Source organism: Labrus bergylta, chromosome 20, assembly GCF_963930695.1.
Source record: "Labrus bergylta chromosome 20, fLabBer1.1, whole genome shotgun sequence".
Classification (NCBI taxonomy): Eukaryota; Metazoa; Chordata; class Actinopteri; order Labriformes; family Labridae; genus Labrus; species Labrus bergylta.
In genome coordinates this window covers 17,707,843-17,733,987 of record NC_089214.1, presented here as the reverse complement: position 1 = coordinate 17,733,987, position 26,145 = coordinate 17,707,843, and the positions used below count along the sequence as shown (strand labels likewise).

Genomic DNA, 26,145 nt, shown 5'->3' with positions numbered 1-26,145 from the left:
GGGTGGGTGGAAGATCTGAGACAAACAGGGTGGAGCGGGATGGCTCGGCATACGTCGGCTTGTCAGGTGATTGGAGGTGTGGTTTGGGCGTGGTCCTTCCTCTGAACCTCAGTTAATACAATAATGTCTTGAGATGACATCTGTTTTGAATGGGCGCAAAAGAAGACTGAAGTAAATCAGACAAAAAGTTTCATGCAAAGACTTTTATTTATGAATACTCTGCAGTACTGTACATTAGCACACATTTGTCTCCATGTCTGATCATTCTCAACGATCAAATATAGACAAATATTGTGCCTTCACAAACGCTTCCCTTTTCACAAGAATCTAAAAATACCCTTTTTTTTTTTAAATATGTAGCATAACTTTTTGAAAATAAAATATACATTATATGAAATATAACAGTTGTTTATTGGATAGACTATATAGTACCAAATGCAATTATATGCAAATTACACCTTCTCTCTGTGACTTCTTACGCATTTCATGCACACAAAAAAAAGAAGAAGAAAAAAAAAAAAAGATGCCGCGCATACAAAAGAAGCTGTACATACTTCTGTATGAAAATAGAAAATATCAAAGCAACATGTGCACCAATAGTCTATATCATGTTACAAAGAACTTGCAGTACAAAAAGACCGACGATAATGACCAGATAACACCATAATTACCTGGAACACAGAGGTACGCGTACTGGGCTGGGAACAGGACAAAGACAAAACCTTGTTTATTTGAACTCCAGTCAGAGACACACTTCCATGCAAGTCCAACACCAGATCCAACAGGTTCCACGTCAAATACAGCCGCTTTTAAAGAGTGACTAACGGGCGTACAGAAGTTGCAGTTCTAGCTTTGAATTTGGTGTTAAACCCCAGTAAATGTAGATGTCCAAATGCATAGCACAAAGTTTGGTTTGGTATGTTTTTTTTGTTTTTTTTAATACTTGTATTGCTACCCCATAAGTGAAGTGAGTGTAAACCAATTGCCAGTTATGCCCACAACCTATAAAGCACTGATATGTGTACATTACACTACTGAACATGTTCAGACACTAAGATTAGCATCGTCACACAAACGTTCTTTACAGTATCAACACTTAACGTCTTCAGCTAAACTACAATATTATTATTATTAGTATTATTGCCGGAACGACCTCAAATGTTTCTGTTTTCTCTGGAGATGAAATACTGACGTCCAGTTGAAACTAGGATTTGCAAAAGAAAAGTAGTGAGTGTGAAGTTCTCCACAGAAACAGTGTGTACAAGGCACACTGCGATCAATATAGCTACATCTATCATTTCCTGCTAAAAGCACTTCAGAAATCACACCTAAACTGAGATGTGTGACTGAAGAAGAAAAAACACGAACCTCCTGGTTAAATATAGACGTCTGGTAATGCCACAAAGTATAGATTTTCTACTTCCACAGTATGAGGACGAACGAAAAGCAACACATCAGACGTCTCTGATACATGTTGGGATTGCTGATGCTGAGAGTGACGGCAGCGGAGAACGGGGGAGGGTGTGAACACCAATCCTCCGAGTATTATCTCCGACTATTTGAAGAGATTATTAGGGTGCTCACCCGGTAACATAAAGCCAATAATCTCAGCAGTGCAAATCCAACACTTGTACCAAAAGGTAGAGCTTTAAAGCAGACGTTTAAATGCGATGAGCTCCGTGAAATGGAGACTTACTACTCGATTCATGTCACAAACATCCCACATACGACGACTATATTGCTCTTAAGTGAAACTATTCACGAATCCACAGTGTTTCTCATTGCATCCAGGCTCTCCGAGTACATTCTCTATCACACGAGTATAAGAATAAAGAGCACAGGGTTTCATTATTAGTAATACACCCAAAGACTACACTTCCAAAAAATCTAGTTTTTCCTTAACAGATATGAAAATATACATTTGTCAGCAATTAAATGTCTTAAATTGATTTTTTTATACTCTTCATAAAATCTTATAACTCTTTCTTATTTACATTTGGTGTAGGTTAATACTGATTGTAATGCAATACTGTCGCCTTATTTTCTTGTGTGTTACATTACTTAAGTTTGTGAAGCAGAAGCACTTTTACATTCATAGTTCAACTCGAGAAGGAGCCCTCGAGTGCAGACAGGAAGAATGACATGCATTTTTCCAAAAGAGAAATAAGACAACTTCACGGGAGGATGTCCATTTGTTGAGCAAAAATAAAACTTGGGAGAGGGAGAAAATGAAAGGACAAGGGGTGGTCATGGTTGAAAAGGCCTGGAGAATAGGCACCAGGAGGGGCACCTTTATTTGGCTATAACAATGCTCTCGCAGCACCAGGACAGTCAGTTCTGTAAGAAATAAATGTGTAACAATATTGGAAGGTCACAGCTGACTAAGCCATGAGGTGAGATGAAAGCCTTTGTTGTTGGAAAAGCTGTTAACTTGAGAAAGACTGATTTCCACAGTGGTGAAGGCAGAGTCAGAGGTCACACTCTTTCCACTCGACTGGGGTCGTAGGAGTCTGATGAGAAAAGAGAGACAGAGAGAGAGAGAGATGAGTCAACACAAGCCAAACAAGTCAGAACAATATTATTTGTCCTACCTAAAGGTGGAAGTTCCCTTCCCTGTGAATTTTTATTTTTACCACTAGCAACTCTATAAAGTCATCTTTTATTGAGATTGGATTGTGCATCCTTAAATGTTCCTGTCTGCATAAGAATTTAACATTTTGTTCTAAACAAATGTAGCCGTGTTCTTTATATTACGTAAAACTGGATATACAATTCAATGTTAAAAATCTGTCTCTCCAAAACATTTAGGCGTGGCGTCATGGGCCAAGAGGCCAGCTGCTGCTTTGGCTTTTTTTTCTACTAATAACTTCAGATTAACATTTCTGGAGACTAAAATCCTCCAATAAACAAAAACGACAAAATGCAGTGACGTGACCTGATAAACTAAAAATATACTGTAAGGCTGGGTATATTCAATCTCCGGTGGGCAAGGCAGCCAGAGCTGCTGAAACATAAGATCAGGGTTTAGAAATATCAAAGTTTTGTGTTGCTGAGGTGACAAAAAAGGATAAATCAGCAATATCCTAATCGACTCGACTGATACAATTCTGCCTTTTACACTGTCCTGTAATGGAAGAATGTGCGATACTTAAAACATAAATACAGCAGAAATCAAGTATATCATATGAAAATGTCTCTCTGAGTCATGACTGTCTACAATGAGTGAGTCCCGGCAGGTGTTGTTGTCAGAGCCGTGTTTACATCATGTTTACACTAACGGGACGGCCTTGCGTATAAAGCTGTTTCAGTCAAGGACTAAAAGAAAAGAAGAATAACAGTCCACTCATTGGTCATTCTGTGTTAATTGAGGTGCAATATTAAGCTACAAGCTAACCAAAGCGTGCTAATATTAGCCTGCTAACACGACAATGCAGTCAACAGGTAAGTGCAGCTTGAGCAAAGGACAATTTTGTGCTAAATTATGGTGCGTTCTAATTCATATCGCCTTTGTGAGATTGCGAGTCGAGAGGGGTTGGAGGTGTGCTGCTGGAGGAGAGCGGAGGCTTTAGTAAGGCGGAGGTGTGGCCAAACAGCAGTTTGTTTTGGTTTAATGCTGGTGCTCTAGGGCGACATCTACTGGATCAAAAAGTCACACATTCTTCCTTTAAGAAGTACAATCAAACTCATTAGTGTACACATTTTTTTCTAAAACAAACATGTTCAGGCTGCTTCACTTTAAAAGCAAAACAAAACTTTTGAAGGATCATCTTCTAATTCATTTGAACCCACCTGAGACAGAGAGCATATCCTCATCCTCCGTGTTGGAGGGGCCGCAGGTCCCAGTGCTGAAGCTGAGTGGCAGTGTTATTTCTCTCTTGGGAACACTGCGAGGTTTTGGAAGCAAAGGGGGCTTCTGGAGCCTGGTGCGCTGCTTCGGCTTGGGCAACTTTTTCCCCCTGGCACCTTGTGTTGTGTTGGCTCTACTGACCACGGCTGCATTCTGTCCCTCTGCCACCTTCTCCAAAGGCTTTTCTTTGTCATCCTCCACAATCTTCAGCTCCACCTTGTCTTCTGGTTCTTCTGCCTTGAATTCATTCTCCTGTTCTTTGCTCCCTTTAGTTTCAATATCGATTTCTTTATCCTCTTCATTCTCTGCTTTCAATTCAACGTCTGCTTCTTTATCCTCTTCATTTTCTGCTTTCAGTTCAACATCTGCTTCTTTACTTTCTTCATTTTCTGATTTAAAATCAACATCTGCTTCTTTTATTCCTTCATTTCCTGCAGCCAATTCAATATTGCCTTCTTTACTCATTTCATTGTCTTCTCTTAGTGCAATCTCAACATTCAACTCCTCTGTCTCTCCTTCTCTTTGTGGTTCCTCATACATGTCATCATTGGCTTCTTTAGGTTTACAATCGTCTTCATGATCCCCTGACTTGTACAGTGGTGTTTTTTGTACTTTTTCTTCCTCCAGTTTCTGTCTTCTTTCCTCTTCTCGTAGCTTCACGTCCTCCTCCCTTATCTTTTCTTGAGCTTCACCTTCCTCTCTGTCACATTCCCTCTCGTCAGACTCTGAACCTTTGAGACTCAGGCGTCGTATTCGAGACACTGAGTCCAGCTCTTTTAGACGAGCCATTCGTTCTGGCGTTGACCTGCCCTGAGATGTAGTAGCTGAAGAGGCAGCAGAGTTTAGCTTGTCTTGCAGGGATTCGATCAGTTTGCTGTTTCCGCATCGCCCCTTTTTCTCCACATTACACATGCTGAGTGTTAACTTCTCAGTGGTGGAAACAGGCAGGGACAAGTGAAGCTTAGTGGGAGGGAACTCAGGCAGGTCCAGTACCACCAGGGACTGGCCTTCAGGATCCTCATTGTCTGCACCATCACTGTGGTTGCTGCTGTGCTTTTGTCTGTCTCCTTCATGGTTCACATCTGATTCAATCTCCTTAACCTCATCCGTCTCTGCTCCCTGGTCAATAGGGAACTCCTCTTTCACTTGCACACACTCTTCTATCACCTGCTGTGTCTCTTCACCTTGGCTTTGTAGTCTCCTGTCTTCAGTAGTGTCCTTATTATCCTGGTTGTCCTCGGACTCCATGTCAGCCACACCCAAAGCCTCAACTGGAACAGCTATGCCAAGGATTCGAGCGGCCCTCTCCTCAATGGACTCATTTTCAGGGATACCTTTTGCACTTTTGACTTCGTACAGGTTACTAAGGTCCTCTGCAGGCAAAGAATTGGCTTTCTCTTTAATCAATAAGTTTTCCAGGTGCTTGTCTGCTATGGTCGATTCATTCTTATACCTCATAGGTTCAGTGATAGAGTATCTTTCATCGTCATTCTCAAGCATAAAAGTAACCTCCCTGGTCAGTCTGCTGAAATGTGGTGAACCCTCTTTCTTAGGTGACCTGCTGCTTTCACTTCTGGTCCTACAGATACTCAAATTCACCTCTCCCCTGAATGGGGAAACAGTGTCTGGTTTAGGTTTTCCCTCTGTCTCAGTCTCAACCTCAAACTGCAGCTCCTCATTTGAATTGTGCTCAGGGCTACTGCTATTTTTAACGAGTGCCACCCTGTTGTCCCACGAGAACTGTACTGACTGACTCAGCTCCTTATGATTAAGCGGAGAAGGGACTGACAGTGAACGCTTTATTGGCTCCCCTGGACCACCAGGAGTCTCTGTGTAGACAGTTAACCCCACATCCCTCAGCAAGGACTCTTGAGGAACCGGGATGTCCTGTCTATAGAGACGGTTTGACTCATTGTGTGGGCTTGGTGAAGGCAGGAGGGCACTGTCTTTGAGGCCTGGGTTTGGGAGTATTGATAGCACATTTGTTGGTTGTATGTTGTTGGCCAGTGGCCTGGAGAAAGAACTCTTCATGTCCATGGAGTCTAGGTCAGCAGTGGAAGCCAAGGACTTTGATCTAACTTTGATACTATGGGGTATTTCTGTGTGCATTGGAGGAAGGCTGATTGCTTCCCTTCCTGGTTCTGGACCAGCAGTGAAAAGACCTTTACACCGGTCTCGTTTCTCACCAATGCATTGACCCCCATTGGGTCTCTTGCTAATCGTGTCTTCCATCACCTTATTTATGCTTTCCAGTTCATCGATGGCATCACAGGGTCGTCGGCTCACTGGCTTTAAGAGAAACTGACCAAAAGCCACTTGCTCTAAACTCTCTGGACTGGAGGTGCTTTTCCTGGGAGATGATGGCTGCTGATCACTCAGATCATGCGCCATTGATGGGGGGGATGCTTCTTGTGGTGAGGTTTGATGTGATGATGATTGTGTTGGGCTGAGTCGAGAAAAGGCGCTGTTGTTAGAGAGGTGAAGGTTTTTCTGGCCTGCCATAGGAAAGCCATAAGAGGAGCTACTGTCAGTCCCAACACAACTCTCCATTGTGGGGTCTGAAACAGACTGAACATGGTCTTGTTCGCAAAGTGGACTCTGGGGTTCTGGACTTTTCACCACTGACAAAGGTGAGCCAGTCTGGGTTTCCTGATTACGGTACTGGTTTCCAGGCCAAGACCCAGAATAGCACAACTCCTTGTCTTCCCTAGCTTGAAGTGCCCAGGCATCTATTATCTCCTTCCTCAGAGGAGCCCTCTTGTAATTCCTCATTGAGGATGTGCTGCTGGTGTGAAAGTGAGAGTAGTGGGGTTTGATGGGCATTTCATTTACCGACCTGCTCCGAACATTCGGGCTCTCTCTGAGGCCTACAGCAAAAGTGTTTGTGTTGGTGACAGTCAGGTTTGATACTGTCTCATTGTTGTTCTGATCTGAGGCAGAGTCTTTGTGAATAATGGTCGGTGTGTGAACAGGGACAGACACAAGACAGAAGATGGTCTCACTCACTCTTCTCTTGGTGTTCCTGTTGATTTCTGGCACTGAATCTGGGGCAATTTTCTTCACTTGGGTGATGGTTTCAGAACTCGATCCCAGGTGAGAAGCGCTCCTTGTTAATGGGGCCTGGAAGGCCGATGATGGAGATGGAGGAGGACGTTGGTTTTTGGGATATCTGTTGTTGCAGTTTTGGTCAGTTGCTGGGAAGTTATCTACAGTCTCTTTGTGCAAATCACTGTGCCACCTGTTATTGTCATTGTCGAAGTCGCTAGAGGACGTCTTGTTAGCATCATCAGCCAGTTTGGCAGAGATGAAAGGCCCCAATGGCGGGGGCAAAAAGGCACTGTCGTCGGATGCAGGCTCCGACACGGTGACACTGGGAAGCTCGTTGCGGATGTGGCGGATCTTGTCAGCGTCTGTCAGGGAGTTGCCACCCAGGGCTGAAGAAATATGGCGGATGCGGGGGTCATCAAAGGGGATATATTGGATCCCTCCACCAGGGTGCTCCTGGGTAGTATACACAGGGTACAGCTGCTTTTGACCAGCCATGATCCTTCCACTGTGAGGATCAGGCCAGGAACCAGCTGGATGTCTGGTAAACCAGTGAGATCCATCTGGAGCCACATGTATCTGCTGGTACACATCCCCTCTGTACCTGAAACAACACAGTTGTGCTTTATTTCAGCAATGACTTTAAAAGAATACAATAAAATAAAAGAATGGCTTTAATGGTTTATTACCCATCTATGCTAAAGGGGAGAATTTGTAAATGCCACAAAATATCACTAGGGTACATAGAATAGAGAAGTATCTTCAGAAGAAAGGAGCCACTCCATTGTTAGGGAATAACATAAAACCTTTTCTAAAATATCTACTTTTCTGGCTGGGGATCTAATGCCTGGGATAAAGGTATTCTAAAGATACGAAGATCAAAACTTCATTCCACTTTTTTTATTTAAACATCAGCAAAGATGTATTAGTGTGAAATGGCATACCCAATTAGGGGGGCTAAAGTCATACACTTTCAAGTCATAAGGTAACTTTGTATTACCAGAGAAAGCACAGCAAACCTGCTATATAATGTGGCTTATGATAATTTCTGTTTTCATTGTTACAACTTGACACAAATATGTTTACTTGGCTAACTTAGATATACAATTCATGATTAAAGATGCTATATGTTTACAAAACAGACAGTTGACAAAATTGTATTAATATTAAACCACAGCCAATTAATAAAAAAAGCAAAAATAACTCATATCTTTATAAGGGAATCAGAATCAAAGGACTTACCTGTAGTCAACAGTTATTTCCCCATATCCCCGACGGCCCCCTGCCATTATAGGAACTCTTTTATATGATGGAGGGGGGATGTATCCTGGAGGTCCAGAGTCTTGTGCATAATAGTCCAGTTGGGGGTCATCTGACCTTGATATGGGAAGTGGTGTTCTGTCCCTTGCCTGGGAAATCACAGAGTCTCTCCCAGACAACACCTCACAGCTTCCCCTGATCTGCTGGTGCATCTCATAGGAAGGAGGTCTGGGGGGTCGGGTGAAGCGGGGCTTTGGTGTCATTGAAAGTTGGTTGGCGCTAGCTGGCCTGCCATTTTCTGGCCAGCGGGGTGCCCTATAAAGATCATGTTGTGACAATGGGTGGCCATTGACCCTCCTGTACAGCTCCTGACCTGATGAGGCAATGTCCACATATTGCAGGCTCTCAGGCTGCACCATCCTGGGCAGGGACTGAGATTTAGCTTTGGTCCTGGGGTGGACAACCATGCCCTCAGGTGTCCTGGCATGAAGCCTCTGCTGCTCAAGTGCCCAGCGCTCGCCCTCACTCTGTGACAGCTGGCGGGCAAAGCTCACGGCTGGACGCCACTCTTCTGTCCCCAGGCTCTGGCACTTCCTCTCAGTTACCATCCTCCACTGATGGAGAGCGGCATCCCTCTGTCTCAAACGAGCCTGAGCCTGGGCCTGAGCTTGAACCTGGGCCTGAGCTTGCACATGAGCCTGAGCCTGGGCTGCCCAGCGCTGCCTCTCTTGGGCTAGCCTCTGACGATCCTCTGCAGACAACTCCTGGCCTCTCGCTTGTTGAGAACCCTCTGGCCTGCTGTAACACCCTGGGCCTCCTCCATGGGGATCTCTTAAGTCTGCATAGTCCAGCAACACAGTGAAGTCCTGGCCTCTCCTCCTCCAGTATGCCACATCCTTGGACTGTGGTTGAGGACCTCTTGTTCCATCACAGAACCTGTGAGGGGGGACACACATATGTCTGTGTCAGCATGCTTCAATAGTATTTGCCATAAAAAACAGAAAATGATGGAACCCCCTTTCCCCATCCATTTTCCATCAACTGAACTATTTTTCTCTTTCCTCTTTATCTTTTCCAATCAGGATATCTCACAGTTTAAACAGCAATTGGCCACGGGTAGTAGTGCATGGGTAGTCCTTACAATGCATATAATTTATTAGATTACATTAAATGCCACTTCTATGAGCTTCTTTCTGACAGGTGTTTTCAGGCTCCAGCTGTTTTTGAACACATGCTCCTATGCATCTCTAGCCCTATCCAAACTGTAGTTTCAAGGCACGTTGTTTACGTCCCCTTGCTGTTTTGTCTTCTCTATAAATGTCGCAGAGTCGTAATGTGCAGACGAAGTGATCCCACTCATGACAGGAGTCATGGTTCCACAATGTCGAAACACAATGTGAATTCATAGACTGGGGCATTAATATAACGCCGTCACAGAATTAATATGAATGTACAAAGACGTCATGGCGGCTGAGCTTAGTTACGGTTTCAGAACTTTTGCAGAAACGCAGTATGAATACATGAACAATCACTCTCTGCTTTTAGTTGCCGCAGATTTCAGTCTGACTTGACACTGGACAGTATGTTGCTTAAAATTGGAAGTGCACAACTTTCAAAGAAACCTTTGGGGTGTCTGAAGAGAGCTCTTGTGTTACTATTAAGTATGGGAGCTAAGGAAAGCAGTGGCTGTTTAATTCTTCAGTTCTTCTGAACTAGAATCAGTAAATTAAATTAATTTATCACCCCGGCCCCGATCTTGTTGATTTAAAGATGAGACAACACATTGTGGTACAATACCCACATTGGGACAATTTGAGCAAATTATGACCTATACAAACACTGATACACAATTATGCAGGATCTTAAAGTCCCACAGAAAAGATGAAAATAAAACATTTAGTCTACAATGATGACAGAGTCAAAAAGGATATAAAGCATCTCCCACTAGATGGAGACAGGTGACCATAAGAAGCAGTGTAGTGTTTAGTAATTGTGATTTTCTATGGGGCATAATGAACACATTACACAATGACACACTGTTTCTGATAGTCCCGGATGTCCTCCAATAGAGATCAACAATTTAAAGGTCGATTCATTAACAATCTTTCTTTGCACACATCAAACGGTCTTCATCAGAAAAAAGAAGCAGCATTTCACTAAACCGGTGTTTATGAAAGCTCCTGCTATTTTTCAAAGAGGATGTTTGACAGGAAGCCTGATGGGATACAACAAGATGCAGTGGGTCTCTGCATAGAGCCTGATCATTTCAGGCTATTTGTGGAGTGACTGACTGAGTGACAATGCAAACAAGACGCAAGCACATGTGTACACCCCCTCAAGGCCAAGGCCGCTGAGCGTCCTTGACATTTTCATCCATGATCACCACTGACCAGAGACGTTTGCTGCGGGAGGAGAGAAGCTAGCCATGCCAATCGGCTAAATTTGAGGGCATCTCATGTAAGATGAGTTACCATCATTAGTCTAATTGGGTCTAAGTAGCACTGCCTAATGGGAGTGCCAAGATAGGCCCGTTCCTTATCTAAACTAAAGCTGCCAGGCAAAACGGATTTGGATGAGAGGAAAAAAAGAAGGATGAACAAACAACAGACTGAAATCACAAAACATATGTCTTAGTGATTCCCACATTCCCCACAGAATGCTCTGATAACACTGGCACAGCAGCGACATGAAAATGCGGATTACTCGTCTCAAAGAATAAAAACTGAAAAGTGAAAAACCACCAGCACAACCGCTGACATTACTCAAGGTCATCGGACTATTTTCAGATGCTCAGTCACTGGCTGGTGGCAAAAAGGGATTAGGGATGAAAAAAAAAAGGGACTGTCAGCCAAACAAAATGTAAGGAAATAGGGAAACAATCTGATGAGCCTGCCTAATTGTGTGGACATGGGAACAGCTGTATTGACTTTGTCTCAGTTACAGCACACTAACCCCAGAACTGGTGCAAATAGGCAAATCAAACAATCCTGTTTTCAGGATAAAACAGATTGGCTGCAGCCTGGTGATATCTCTGGAAATATCAAACGCTCTAACAGTCCCTACCCGTGAGGGTTTCAATTACATAACTTCAGACCAGGCTAAATATAGCCTATCCTCTGTATACATATTTAAATAAACCCTATATGAGTCCTGTATAATTGATGGGTTCTACACGTGACATCTAGGTAGGTATGATTCTTGTGACACAGTGGGAGCAGGTTATTTATATACTGAAGGTGATGTTTGTGGGTGGAATGGGGAAGGGGGTATCCTGAAAACCTGGCAACTTGCATGTGTAAGACTGGGCATGCTCAAATGGGTGCACATAGGTTTGCCCAAAGCTGTTTTGATTACAACTCCAAGGTCCCATGTGGCAGATTAAGACTCTAGCACACATTATCCCTCCTCCCCTGCCCAAGACTTGATTGGGAAGAGGAGGAGAGAGGGGAATAGAGATGAAATGAGAGGAAGTAACACACAAGGGGAAAGAAAGAGGCAGGAAGGAGATGGCGGCAGGGACTGAGGAGCAGTGTTAGGCAGTTCCATTTAAGATGTCCCACAAAATCTCTATACTCTTCTCTTTGATGACTCATTAAATTTCATTAATCTGCCCCACTAAAATGAATCATTTTGTAATTAATCAATGCAGGATGAGGACGGTCCTAATTAGGTTAGGTTATGGGGGGGGGTCCAAAAGGTGTAGGGCATGCAAAAGGTTAAACATACAGGGGTCAGCAGACACTGTCTTACCCGCTGTCTGATGTCAGAGACTCTCCTAATGAATGGGTGTCAATTTGACCCTCCCGTCTGGACTGGCTCCTCTCCCTGGGTTCGTTGTTGTTGTTGGGACAGCCCCCGACGTATCCTTGGGGCTGCCTGGGTCCCCCACCATTCCCATAGGGCACCCCGGGACCTCTCTCATATCCGTTCACTGTCCTAGGGCCAGGCATGTTCTCCAGGATTTCATGGTGTTTGCTGTAGGACGGCGGAGGGGACGAGGGAGCCTGGCGGGACGAGGAAGCGGGGGCTGGGGTAGGGGTTGACGAGGGGGTGTTGGTATGCTTGGGCAGCTTGTATCCATGAGAGATGAGGAGGTCCTCCACGCTGTACATGGTCGCATTTGTTTATGCTGGTGTGTTTTCTTTTTTTTCCCCTTCTCTGCTTTTTTTTTTTTTTTTTTTTTTTTTTTTTTTTCTTGTTGTTGTTGAGCGAGGGAGGAAGGTAGGTCGGTTGTCACAGCGTCTCTGCTTCTTCCCGACGTGCAGCGGCAGGATCACCGGCACAGCTGCGCAGCTGAGGCCATCACTGGGAAAAAAAGAAAAGAGAGGGACGACATGAGTAGACAGGACGAGAGACGGAGAAAAGAAGGTGGCGGTAAAACCATTATCCCCGCTACCCGTGTCCCATTTTTCTCAACCCATTTGGACAGTTGGGACAAAACAAAAAAAAAAAAAGACCACCCTCCAAACCCAAATTCTGAGGCGCCACAACAAAACCAAGAACACCCGCCTTCCTATCAGCCTGTTCCTCCCTCTTCTCTTCTTCAGTCATCCTAGCAACAACCCTGTTTCCATCTTTCTGGGAGATCACAGGCACCAAACCCACCACCAGCACTAAGGACAAGGGGTTAACAAACACCCTCACAACTATCCAAAATAAAATGACGATCAGTTTGAACAGATTTCAGAAGGATGCTGGTGCTACAGAGAAATGTCACTGTTTACAGTGGGCTCCCTGTAGACTCACATACAGTGGCTGTAAGGTAGCTGTTAACAGCCAACCCCTGCTCATGTTTTGCATGACTGAGACGACTGGGGGATTGTGTTCCTCTCTGCTCACCTCCGCCTCCTCTTGCTCTCGACATCTTTTCTTCATCTGAAAAGTATTATCTTGTTCTAGTCTAAAGGGATAAGAACATATTTTCAGCTATATGCCCTAAAAAAAATTCAAGACTTAGATAAGGGATTGCATACTTAAAGTCTACTTCCTTCATTTCGGAATCTTTAGGAAAGATTTTTTATCGACATTAATACAGAAATGAATATCATAATCAAAATGATGTAGTATGCTCCATTCCTTCTTTATGGTGTGACTACATGTAGAGTTAAGTGATGATCTGTTATGAGATAAATAAAGATTCAAATGTGAAAAGAACTCTTTGTAAGTTTTAAGGGGCAATTCCTGGGGCTGGTCCTTCACTGGAATCATCATGCTTGACGGTACAGACTTAAATGTTGTTCTGTCAATTGATTGAACACAGAGCAATGGAAGAGAAAACCCGAAAAAAAAACCTGCCCCTTAATGAGTTTTATTGGGAGCTAAATGGTCCACAGAGGTACCCTCCCCTGCAAAACAAACAGGCCTGGGTTTCGATTTTGCTCTTCAGCATACACAGCACCAGATGAGACTTCGAGTCTATCTACTGCAGACGTTAGCTTAGTTTGCGTTTCTGCTTGTTTCCAGGTTAGGAAGGAAGAGCTGAAGCACCGTCAGAGGCCTCCTCTGCTACAAAACAAGAGGGCCCAGTAATTAACACCGGTGAAAACACTGTTTAACACAATTCCACATTAAACATTCAGTGTCTCTCCAATGCGCTTCAGTGGGGCTTCCCACTGGGGGCTGTGAGCCAAAGCTGCCACTTAGCCACTTTAGCTCACAGGCTGTCAAAAATCCTTCATCGCGTCAAATGATGTAGGTCTGATGCAAATGATTATGTAGCACACAGCTAGCATGGATGGAAAACACAGAGAAATGTGCGTCTTAGATACATAGATGATACACATATGAACCAATTTAGGAGTGTGGAGTGGCCCCAGTCATGGAGAGAAACAGTCAAAGCTTTGTATTGAATAACCAGATCAGATTCAACTGGTGACATTCTGTGTTGGGAAAAAACCCGTAAAAATTTGTGGCGCTCAAAATTTTAAAAAAGCTTGATTGTTTTTTCCTTGGTCTGTTACTATTGTTGTATGATATGTAACAAAGGGACCTTTAGTTAAATGAGAATTTGAAGGAATTTCACATGAAGGCCTACATGGGATGCCGCAAGAACAATTCAGCAACGGACAATTACACCAAGTAAAACCTACCAATATACTGACATTGTAGAAAAATAAATGAGCAACAATCCTGAGCTCTCTGTCTAAAAAACTACTTCCTAGTATCAAGCACTGACGAGGAATTGAACTGATGATACCCAGGGTGCATCTGCTCGTGATGTAATGCCCTTGATGAAGCCATGCTTGCTGCCTTGTCAACAGGACAGATGCTGCTGCAGCCCACTCATTCAATACTCTCCACTGGAATAGACTGCCAACAACCTGGCTGTCCTTAATAAGAAATGGCATTCAGGAACAGCAGTGTGAGATTCGGTGCCAGAATCAAATGCTGTTCATACAGTTTAAAAGCCAATCACACTATGATTGTTTAATGGCAGAGCCAAATTGCTTGTTTTCTGTTTCTGAAAAACAGACGGCTGACACAGCCTCAACAAAATGTATTCAGCAGCAAAGCCATTTGCATTTGTTTTTCTTCTTAGCATTTGTTTAGCTATGATAGTCCCATAGAGATGGAAAAATCCATCTATGAAAGGAAAGTGACTCAGAGGGCAGCATCATACCCCTCCTGCTCCCTCCCTCCCTCCTTGTACCTGAACCCTGGGATAGCCTACTAGGTGATTATGAAGAGCCAAGACCGTGAAATGCCGCTCTCTTTGTATGTCTGCCTCTCTAATACGATTATCATTTTCATTTAAAACCTTAAACCAGTTAGTTTTGGAGGATTGACTCTTGGCGCTTACCCAGTTAATACTTTTGTTGAGTTTAACACTCTCCATTTTTATAAGTAATCTCCAAAAGGAGAGGCCGGTTCTGAACAAAAGTTGCGGTTGCTTCATTTGCTTCGGGATGAGCATGCAGGCCTTAGACGATACATTTCATGAACTGGGGTTGAACTTGAACTGGGCAGCACGCCACCGTGTGACTTATTGAACATCCGTCACACGGTGAGTCTCAAATGCTGTAAATTTCAGCAAAATGGAATCTAAGATGCTCAGATTTGGGGTCATTTGTCACAACAGATTATAGATTAAACTCAAATGCTTAAAAATAAATGTTCTTTCCACCAGTAACTTCCTTGCCCTTTACCCTACTAGAAAACAACCAGTTTGTGGTTTCTGATGTGGATACCAATCTAAAGCATTTTTACTTAAATTGCTCCTGGTTTAACTTAACTGTCTGAAATTATTCACAAATGATGCATTGATTTTTTTTCAGCTTCTCAGAAGGCTGCTTTCTTCAACAAATAACTTCAGTAAAGAATAACTTATTATATATTATTTATCAAATGTAATGTGGCCCACTATCTGCTCAGCAGTAATTCTAAGAACTTCTGGATAAAGGTATGACTCGATTAGGAAACAATTTCTTAATCACATCAAGCATGGTTTTCTTGAATATACTGTATGTACTCTTGTATTGGCTCATATGAGCAAAAATACAGATGGTCAAAAACATCTGTGACAGGCCCATCTTGGCTCGATAGTATCAGTCAACTTGGGCGGCTGAGGCTCAGTTAGTTGAGTCGGTCGTCTCTCAACTGGAAGGGTGGGGGTTTGATCCCCAGCTCCTGCAGCCACATGTCCGATATGTCCTTGTGCAAGACACTTAACCCTAAGTTTCTCCTGCGGATTCTGAATGTAGATAAATGTGTATGAATGGGATTAGTTAATACTGATGGAGACTTTACATAGCAGCCTCTGCCATCAGTTTGTAAATGGCTGTGAATGGGTTTGTGTGACCTGAGCAGTCAGAAGACTAAAAAATGCGCTATAAGTGAATATATATCGGTCAACAGGCAAAGAGCTGGAGCTGAGGCAAGCCTTAAGCCTCCTGACACTAATCAAGCTCTTCAGAAAATCATAACGGGTGAGTTATATAAAAAAATCACCCCTTATATACAGTGTGTACCAACGAAGAATGTAACTAATAATATAAAAATTGTTTTTTTGGACCAGGCTGTAAACCTCTTAGTTTTGGGGTGTTTGGGACTATTGGGCCTTTTGGAGGCAGCCTCAAGTGGATACTTGAGGAACTGCAGTTTTTTTTTTATCACCAGAGGTTGCCGCTTGCTTGGAATGTACCAGAGTCTCCACTCATTTTATTGACAGTTTTTCCATGAACTGCAGTTGAACTTGTGCTGGGCAGTGGGCCAGCGTCTGTGTTCAATAACTCATGTCGTGTTCCTGAAATGCTGTAAATGTCACGTAATCCAAGTATCAGGGATGGAGATATTTGTGACCATTCTTCACCACAGATTATCGACCCAAACTCATGTCAAAAGAACGATTTTGTTCTCTTTTAAATATAAATTTTCTTCTTCTGTACTTTTAATTAAGCTTGAGCAGCGGGTCTCCCTGCAGCTCTAAAGGCGCCTATCAGACTGCAAGATCAGAGTCAGATTGATATCACTACCCTTTTCCTCCTCTAGATGAAGCCCGCCCCTCTAACCAGGCTAAGGCTTAATTAAATGAGCTTGAGGTCAGGGGCTAAGTACATTAATATGATGATTCACTTTTGTTATGATATATGCACATTAACCTGTCTTAACTGCACACCCATATGCTGTCTAATCTCACTAAAGCCTTAATCTGAGGCAATTGCTCCTGGTGTCATCACTAAATGAGGATTATCTCCATCATCAGTAAAAGTGAGGATTTCCTCCTGTAAAGTGACCTGCCATTGCTCAGTCGCCCACCCCCGCCCCCCCCCCCCCCCCCCCCCCCCCCATGCCTTCCTTCCGTTGACAAGCTCTGTTTAAATACTACTAATGCTGTTACGCAATGGAATTACCCATTTTATATCAAATAAAACCTCAGATTCAAGCAACGGTTTGCAACAATGGTCTGCTTTCATCCGCCTAAACACAAACAACATTGTGTTTCGCTACAATGCCTCCTTGTGTGAAAAAGACTGGCGTTACAGGAGCATGAATTTGGCAACCTGGGGGAAAAAAAGTGCAGATCTCCTGCATTTTAATGACATGGCTCACTCAAAAGAGACCATAATGATTTACTTTATGGATAGCATATGCTGCAATGTAAGCTAAAAATAAATGGAACCACATGAGGGCTGACATTTACCTACAGACGACCCCCACACCAGCCCCCACTTTGTCTCTTATCAGCCACTATTACTGAAACAGATTTTATATTCGCAACACAGTGACACCTGCAAGACCTCAGCCTCTATGGTCATGTGAACTTATGTCCAGGCCAAATGCGTGTTTGTTAAAAACAGATACAAGCATTTTTAGCTGTGTGGTGGAGGGCCTGTGCCCTTCCTACTGGTGGCTACACCCGAGGCAGGCTGCAGGGGCATGACGGCTTGCAGGTTGACAGTTTGGTGTCAGCTCCTTATTCATGGCCCAACTGAGATGAGGGCATGGTGGGGAGGTGGGGAGGAAGGGAAGCAGAGGAACAGCACGGGTGGCAGACAATGCAGGACAGAGACCTGAATAAGGCCTCAGGGTGGACAAAACTGCAGAGTGAGAGGGTGTTAGCAATTATTCCAGATTGCATGCACAGGTTACAGGCTATTTAAAGAAAGCACTTCTGAATATCTAAAAAATATGGCAAGTTGGAAGGACAAACACTGAAGAGTTTCTGCACTATGATCAAAATAAATAGAGTACCAGTCATTTATGGTATGCAGAAGAAGTCAGAGAGTTGTTAAAATAGCACATCTGAAAGTAAAGAACTACAGACAAAAACAAATCTGGATTTAACAGGCCCCAGCATAAATACACCACAACAAAAGAAATCACAAGCCTGGGACCAAAAGACGATTAGCCTGCTTCTCAAAATATTCCACAAGAGCCGCACCTCTTCAACACATTGTTCCCAGTCTCCTTGGATCTCAAACAAGTGACCCGAGTGGGTGTGTCCTTGGCTAGTCTCTGGCCTGCATCTGTTAGGGCAGTGCACGCACAGGGGTTTCTCAGGGATGACAGCACATCACATTCAGCAAGCAACAACCCTCCACGAATTGTTTATCAATGTGACATCACTATGTCCAGCGGAGGGGCCGTCTCTCTTCCTGAGGAAGTGCGTTGTTGTGTGGACAGAGGAGCGCCGATGATGTCGCAAGTGTTTCCAATCAGGCTCTCTGCAGGCTCCTGTTTGTCCTGAGGAAAGAAGCAGGAGGCCTGTTGTTAGGCTCGGGTCGGAGGAATTACCAGCAAAAACAACCTGAGGATATATTTTACCAACACTGACCCCTGGAAAGCACAATGTTTCCCCCCTCAGGTGGATGTAACTCAGCAGCTTCAAGTGTGGGCCTATTATCTGAGGCGCTATCTGCCCTCTGGACACTCACCATCCATCAGAACATCCCACCGGGCTCGGAAGCCATGAGCCTATAGTTTAGGGCAAATACTAAACATCAACCCCTAAACATGGATGATGATTCAAGTCATCAATCAAGGAGACAGCAAGGGGACTTTTGCCAGTAAAAAAAAAAATATATATATATATATTCAGCATAGCGGGCCTTTTTTGTAGAAAACTGATAAACTTAAAGGTAAAGCATGTAGACTTCATATTTAACAGCAGTAACTGTGGTACAGTCCTTCTATGATCTACTGCACGCTTGAAGATTCAAGTTTAAATAATCCACTTTCTTAACTATCATGTGCTTTCTCCAGCGCCCACGCCCCTCCTGGTAGAGAGGGTAGCAACAGGCGGGGCCCCGAGCATTGTGATTCAATAAGCTCATGTGGAAAGGTTTCGTGAAAAACAAAACATCCACTTACATTATTTTGTTGAGTATATCCCATGGCAACAGTTGTTTTGCTTTTGTGAATGGCAGCTCACAGACAATAGCATGTGGGCTGCAAAGATATTCCCGCTGCATTTGCCTCAGTCCAAAACTTATTACAGTCAGGCTGCATTGGCAGCGAAATCAAAGGCAGGATGGGGGTGGGGATAGAGGGGGGGTGGAGGGCTCGGTGGTGTTTTTACTCCACCATATTCCAACACATCACAGTCTGAAACCCAATAGTCTGGTTCTGATTCATTTCAGGCTGTCAAAAATAGTCCAGCCAAACGTTAGTCTTGCGCAGCATCAGTGTTTCATCCAAAGAAGAAGTTCAATAACAACTGGCTTACACACAAGAACAGTACAGCTGATAGCTCATTAAAGTAGAAGACCAAGCTGTGCAGCAACCAGTAAGACACCGATGATGTGAGGGTAATTACATCAACGGGTTCATTTTCTATTGTACAGAAGGTTTAGCTCAGTACGGCTGACGTGTAGCTATTTGACGTCAGGAGATTTCCTTCATCTGAATGCATCAAACACTGAAGTACCGTGGAAGATGCAGGCCATTTGCTCCAAAACAACACAGCTCATGCCAACATTTGACAATTATCATTTCATAAGAGAGAGAAGAAAGAAAGGAAAATGAGAGGTTATTAGGCACGCTAATCCACCAAGGCTCTGTTCTCAAACACAGTAGGTTTCACCTGCACTGAACTATTTCCAGCCCATGCTGTGTTTCTGAGTATGCCAAACTGGCTTCATGGTAATTAGTGTCTGTCAAGGTCTGGGGCTTGCTAGAGATGACAGTGGCATGGTTTATCAGCGAGAAACACAGTGATCAAAGGGTTAGCACGCTCTGGCTTGCTGCTAATCAGATGGACTCTGCATGCCTCTTGCACTGTATCAAAAAAGGGAGGGAACAATCTGACATAAACGTATTGTATGAAGACAAAATGTCAGAGACGAAGCCTCATCAGGGTTGTTTAAGCACACAAAGAGGAGGATGATATAAAGTTAAATGTACACTTAAGAGCCCGTGTGAAATGTGTTTGTTGAGCCTGAGGCAGATCACCAGATTTTAGAACCGAAAAATCCCCCGACTTCCCAAATTGTGACCAGAGGAGAAAAGTTTTAACTGTGATTTTTGCAGCAATGTGACGATGTAGAACTTCCCAAAAAGCTGATGTCATTACAAACTCATCTACTTTATTAAACATTATCACACACTGTCAACTAGTGCTACGCAATGAATCACTTCTCTACTCTCCCTGTGATATGATCAGGCTCAACAAACACATTACAATAGGCTGCCTTGTTTAAAATGAATAGAGTCACTCCATTCTAAAAGGTGTTGTAGAAGCTACATGAGCTATGTGCCGCGCTACAACAGGCTACACCTCCATCCACCACATGGATAATACAAACAAAAACAAGCTGTGGGAAATCATTAAGACACACACCTGGTTAGTCAGGCTGGCTAATATATATATATTTTTAAAAGTCTTACATTGAATATAATCATATTGTGGACAAACTGTCCCTGGCAGCTATAATTTGTCAACCAGGAAAGCTACTACTGCGTGTTGCCCTGTAGGCGGACATTGTTGTTTGTTTTGTCAGCTGACAATCAAGTGTTTGCTGTGGCTGGATGACAGATGACACTCTCCATTTTACACTTTTTAAAAGCCCTTGTCTTTGCATGTTAAACGTTCCACCAGCACACTGAAATGGAGTTGACCCAGTGTCGACTGCGGAGTTCGCTAGCATGCCAGCTGAGGACAAGGAAAATGGGGTTGACAAAGACCCCATTGGATGGAATAATTCATTTGGGTTCAGGAGAGGACTTGTTTTCACAGACCAGTAGAGCCAAGGAAAGGGAAAATGCACACTTTATGTTTGGTTATTCTTATAGACCAACATTAGGCCCTGTGTCCATCTAGGGTTATTTCCAGGCAGAAAAGCGCTGGCTGTACACTCAGGAGTGTTAGCATGAAGCGCTTGTGCGCTGAAAAGAAAAGCGCTGCACGTCTGTCCTGTCTCCATGACAACAGTCTGTTGACAAAGGCCGTTGTATGACCGACACTGCTACATTACTTTTTACTGCATGTTGTGTAATTGAGGTCGTTTTTTACCCGATTTACCCAAGAGGATGTGGGTACAAGAAACGATCCGTAGGCAGCAAAACTACGGGGAATATCATACATTTGGAAAATAGCGCTGGTGACGTCAACAGCGCCTTTCTGAAAAAAAGAGCTTGGAGCGGCTGCACAAAAATGTCACAGAGCTTTGTCTTCAGGTGGCCGTTTCCTGCTGTGAACGCTCTCTACCCATTGAAAACAACTGAAAAAAAGATGCAGGCGCTCAGAAAAAAAGAAAAAACGCTAGGTTGACACGGGGCCTTAATTGACTGCAAAGATTATTTGTTTTTCATATTGTGCAGACAAACACTTCTCAGTTGAATTGATTTGATACATCGTGCTGCAGACAGTGCTGAAAGGAAAGTGACACAATGAGACGCATGCACACTAACGTCTCCCAGGGCTGCACAATAAATCACAACTCTATCGTTATTGCATCATGTGCATTCGCAATAAACACGTCGCAAAAGTCTGAATTGATCACAACAAACAAGAAATGTGATTTTGCAAAGCTTTCTCCCACAGCGTGTGTACATTTGAACTGGAGGTTGTATTACAGCCATGCTCTAATACACTTTTGATGCAGTGAGATTAAGCATAAACAGCTATAAATAAATGCCAATATTCTTCAATTCATGGCATAAGTCCAAACTGATTAGGTTATGATTTAAAAGTGAGGTTTGTGTCAATGTATTCATCACGGCAGTCACATGAAACTGACACATAGAAATAACAAAGCAGGCAGCTCAACCATCTGCCAAACACGTGAACATCCACCAGCTACGTCATAACAGCGTCCATGCTAAATGTGTGTTTCATTTCAGCCCTCAGACTTACTGTCCTGCTTTCTCGCTCGGAGACACACACTGGCAGATGTCTGTAGCCTTCACACGTTTCTGGCTGGCTACATCCACCACCACCCCGCGTCCTCCTGCCTGCGTCACCTCGGCTCTGACATCACATGTGACATCAGGCAGGACCTCCGAGGGGATCCCTGTAGCCGGGCAAACATCAGATGACTTTCAAAGGCTACAGCCGCAGCTACCCAATGGCAGAAAAAAAAAAAAAAAATTCTTGATGCACTTGGCCTAGAAATTAAACCAAAGAGAGGCAGAGAGCGGACAGAGAGGGCGAGAGAGAGAGGAGAGGATAATCTCTAACCTGCTGATACAACTAGATCACACACACACACACACACACTCACGCATTACTGGAAAGGGAAAGTCTAGCCCTGGGATAACCAGACTGCCTGCAACATCAGGAAGTTATCCAAGCCCACACTTATCGCCGGAGCACTCCTGAAAGTTGAACTGGTATGACTCATTTCATAGCCGTGGAGGGCCCCTTCCAGTTTTCGCTGACCAACCCTTTCCTTCGCTGCTGGAAGGAATTAATGAGCTGCTTCCCTTCCTTCTTAATACGCTCCCCATCCCATCCCAGCACACCCCCAACCCCCCCCCCCCCCCCCCCCCCAGGGCATCTAGCAGGGTCTTGTGTTCACACACCATCCCAGTCTCAAGGATGTGTAAAAGACCTACCACAAAAAAAAACACTCCCACGTTTCACACACTGACGATCTTTCTTGCTTTCTCCTGTGAAAATATACGAATGCTGTTGAGGCTTTTCTTTTCTTCTTCTTCTTTTCTACTCATCAGCTGCAGTTATCTGCAAAAGTGTCCCGCACACAGTTGTAGAAAAAGCGTCTTTACTGACATTTACAGACAGCTTCGGATGCAAGCTCACTGAGCTGTGAAAGGTCTTCGCAAGAAGGAACAGATCACTCCCGGCAACAGTTCGCCCATAAATACTCAGGATGTAATTCACCAGTTCAATCACGGCAGATACGGTGTGATATACAATATTCGCTGGTATCAATAAGTCTGGCCTGAAAACATCGGATAAAGGCCTGGGATCGATATGAGACATAAAAGGCTCATTAATCAAAAGTCAGTTACATCTATAACAACTTACAGAAAACTAGGGAATGGTACATCTGCCCGTTTGAATACAAATCTATCTTTTAAATAAAAGGGGATAAGATAGACCATCCTCCCTTCACAATAAAGTGCCATATTCCTCATGTCTAAGTGCAAAACTTAACACTAGCACTATAGGGTCTATGCTCTGTTTGCTCTGTGGCAAGCTGTGTTTTGTTTCCTCAAGTGTTTTACCTCACAACAGCCGTGTTTGCATGTGGCATTGCTTTATCTGCTGGCACTTCTTTTCCCTGAAAAACCAAAATATTTCCACAAACATAATTTATTCCCTGAGAGAGGGAGAAAGTAGTTTTTTCGTCCAGCTTGTTTTGGCTGCTTTCGATTATCTATCTGGCTCTGGTGTGGGCAAAGTGACGCAGACATGCCGATGGAAATTCGGAGTACAAAGCGGAATGTCGGGATAGGGTTGATGTTTGTATCAAACGGATTCATCTACCGCTGAGTTCAAGATCGATGAATCCATCGTGATGGACTGATAAACAAAGACGAGCCTGACTTACATGTCGGATGACTGATATGGGCTCAAGCTATGTAATAATGTATATCTCACATTTTTAATTGGACTTATGATGCATAAAACAACCAGTTGGCTTCATGATGAAGTTTATCCAGCAGAGCGTCCTTCAACTCCATAGTTCACTCTCTGCACTGTCTGCTGCAGCCCAGTGTCACAGCTATAACTTGGTTGATAATGTATAGTTTACAAGTGACTTGTTTAACCTAGGAGCATTCCTTAGTATCGTAACATCCTTGTAACAGTAGTGCCAAATCAATGCAGTGAGTTGTGTATCTTATGTTTGATTTTTTTTTTCCCTCAACACGTGTACGACATCAGCGTCCAAAAAAAACGATCTCAGCTGGGCTTTACGACAGACTTGAGGCTGCAGCATGACCAGCCGAAGGAGGAGTCAATGAAATCTGTGGGGATAACAACAGCAAACTGCACAAACATCTGTACTTTAGAGCATGCTACTCCACCTATTTACTCTATTTAAAGTCTTCACATAGTCTTGGACTTGGAACAGCTCAGGTGAAATCCTGGCTTTGACAATCTTTGCCCTTAGAGGCCCCTAAGTGACAGTAACCATTCGTGTGCCAGACCTTCTAAAATTAAAGCCATTAAGCAACACTGTGACATAATTAGAGGTGCGAGTAAAGTGCAGAGCCACAGCAGTGTTTCACCCATCCAGACTTGCAGGCTATTAAATATTACTATGCTGTAAAAACCTTTTAAAGTTCAGTGTTCATTATTAAAACGTAAATCAGAGGCATAGAGCGCTATATTTACCAATTTCAGCACACTGAGGGCAGGGATTGCTGTTCTTTACTGTGTAGTCATGCAAGGCAGTGCGTGCAGGAGGAGGCTGCATGGGGGAAGGAGAAGAGAGGTCAAGCAGCAGCCATCATCATGCAAACAGCAGGTGTGACAAAGTGACAACATGCGAACATCAAAGCAAGCTCAACTTGGCATTAAACCATTTGCCAAAGGGGGGTTGTTTGCAGCGCATTTGTGCATACATCCATTTGGTGCTTCCGAGCAGAACCGAGAGCTGCTGGACCCGAGTGCGCTCGCCATGTCGTTACGAAATGATTGACAGGTTTGGCATGACGCTAGCTGCCGCTGGTTCCCTTCCTATGCAGGTTGCTGCCATGGCTTTCTAGCCTGGCCCAAATGCGCGCTGCCAGCCTCCACTTTAACATCTGCCTTGTCAGGTCTCCTTACAGCAACAATTAGATTAATACTTCTTTTAATGAGATTTAAGACTTTACACGGATAAGCAGAGGTCCTTGATTGAATTCGGCGGATGAATGACCAACTATAAAGACAGCATGTCAACGCTTGCTCTGTTTTATAACTCCATATGCGCACTGTCGCCTGACACAGAACATTATGGATGCTCGACATTAAAGGCAAAGCAATTCCACAAGTTAAAATGTTATATGAGTAAAAGGCTTTTGAAGGCGGACAGAGTGCCAAACGAACACAAGGCATGCCTAAAGTATTTCGCTTAAGTCCTCAAGTATAGTTCTCTTGATATGAATATCGACTCCTGCGGGGGGACATTTAAAACTGCGTATTTTGCGGGGAGTTTGGCCTCTCTTCCACAGCCCAGAGAACGGCACATACAGCTGGGCTAGCGCTAGCCTGGCTAGCTCCATCAGCAATCTTTAACCTTCAGCTGAGAGGAGCGCGTCCGCAAACAGTGGCAGGCTCTCCACCGCACACGCTTCAAGTTGGGGGGGGGGGAGAAATAAAGACCTCCGTCCTCCCAGCACCCCTTCACCTTCTAATACCGCGTCCTCGCAGAGCCACAGTCCTGTCCTCAATCCTCTAATCCCGGCGGAGGAGGCAGGGACAGCCGGGCAGGAGGTAGAGCTGGCTCGGGCTTTGGCTGCAAGTTGAGGGAGCGCTGGAAATGTTGAACGCAGAGCAGATGCGACTCTCAACCTCTGTCTGCTCCCTTCAGAAGCAGCTGCCCGCCTCCCCCCGCAGACCACATGGGTCAGCGAATAAGAAAACATTAATCCAAACCAACGTCTGAGTTAAAGGCGGTGTGTCGCCGGACCTGGAGACCGTCTTACCTGTGAAATGCGTCGTTGCGTTGCCGCCTAGTCCCCAGCGCTCATCCCCGCCGCTGCTCTGGACGGACTGAGCTGGAAAGTGTTGAAGGAACAGCCCCTCTACAGCACAGCGGCGAGGAAACATCCCTCCTCTCCTCTCCTCTCCTCTCCAGAGGGGAGGCAGCTGGATGCTGCCCACAGATAAGGTCACTCAGCATTTCAAGACAATATAAACTTATCTATCTATCTATCTATATATCTATCTACAGTCGTTTTTGCAGAGCTACACAATTAATTAATTAACCCTCATCCTGTCAATGTCTAAAATAGAAAACCCTTTGGTAAGGCAATCATGAAGGCAATGTGTTCGTTTCTAAAGCATTTCAAGTTACATAACTAATGTAATCTGGAGCGGGATAAACAAACATAGATTTAGACAAGTAACATTTAATTTGCATAATGTCACGAACAAAATTCAT

At 44.0% G+C, this 26,145-nt stretch overlaps 1 protein-coding gene across 6 annotated transcripts; it reads right to left on the bottom strand.

Moving 5' to 3' along the window:
* Nucleotides 1-188: 188 nt before the first annotated feature.
* On the bottom strand, nucleotides 189-26,145 carry jcada (junctional cadherin 5 associated a). 6 transcript variants are annotated; one of them, XM_065948914.1, is made up of 7 exons: nucleotides 25,688-26,143; nucleotides 24,393-24,468; nucleotides 18,033-18,334; nucleotides 11,903-12,457; nucleotides 8,135-9,088; nucleotides 3,790-7,496; nucleotides 189-2,510 (listed from the first exon to the last, which is right to left on the bottom strand). In XM_065948914.1, the coding sequence occupies exons 4-7, from the start codon at nucleotides 12,262-12,264 to the stop codon at nucleotides 2,476-2,478; spliced, it is 5,058 nt and encodes a 1,685-aa protein (XP_065804986.1). In that variant the 5' UTR covers nucleotides 12,265-12,457; nucleotides 18,033-18,334; nucleotides 24,393-24,468; nucleotides 25,688-26,143; the 3' UTR covers nucleotides 189-2,475. The 6 variants fall into 6 exon arrangements, with proteins under 6 accessions (XP_065804986.1, XP_065804984.1, XP_065804985.1 ...); XM_065948912.1 differs by lacking the exon at nucleotides 18,033-18,334; XM_065948913.1 differs by lacking the exon at nucleotides 24,393-24,468.

Bases quoted from the DNA above. Each gene is read 5' to 3' on its own strand.
- jcada (XM_065948914.1), bottom strand. From the start codon at position 12,264: ATGTACAGCGTGGAGGACCTCCTCATCTCTCATGGATACAAGCTGCCC. The intron at 9,089-11,902 runs GTAAGACAGTGT...CCCCCCTCACAG, and splicing joins TCTCTGACATCAGACAGCGG to GTTCTGTGATGGAACAAGAG. The intron at 2,511-3,789 runs GTGGGTTCAAAT...TTTTCTCATCAG, and splicing joins GGATATGCTCTCTGTCTCAG to ACTCCTACGACCCCAGTCGA.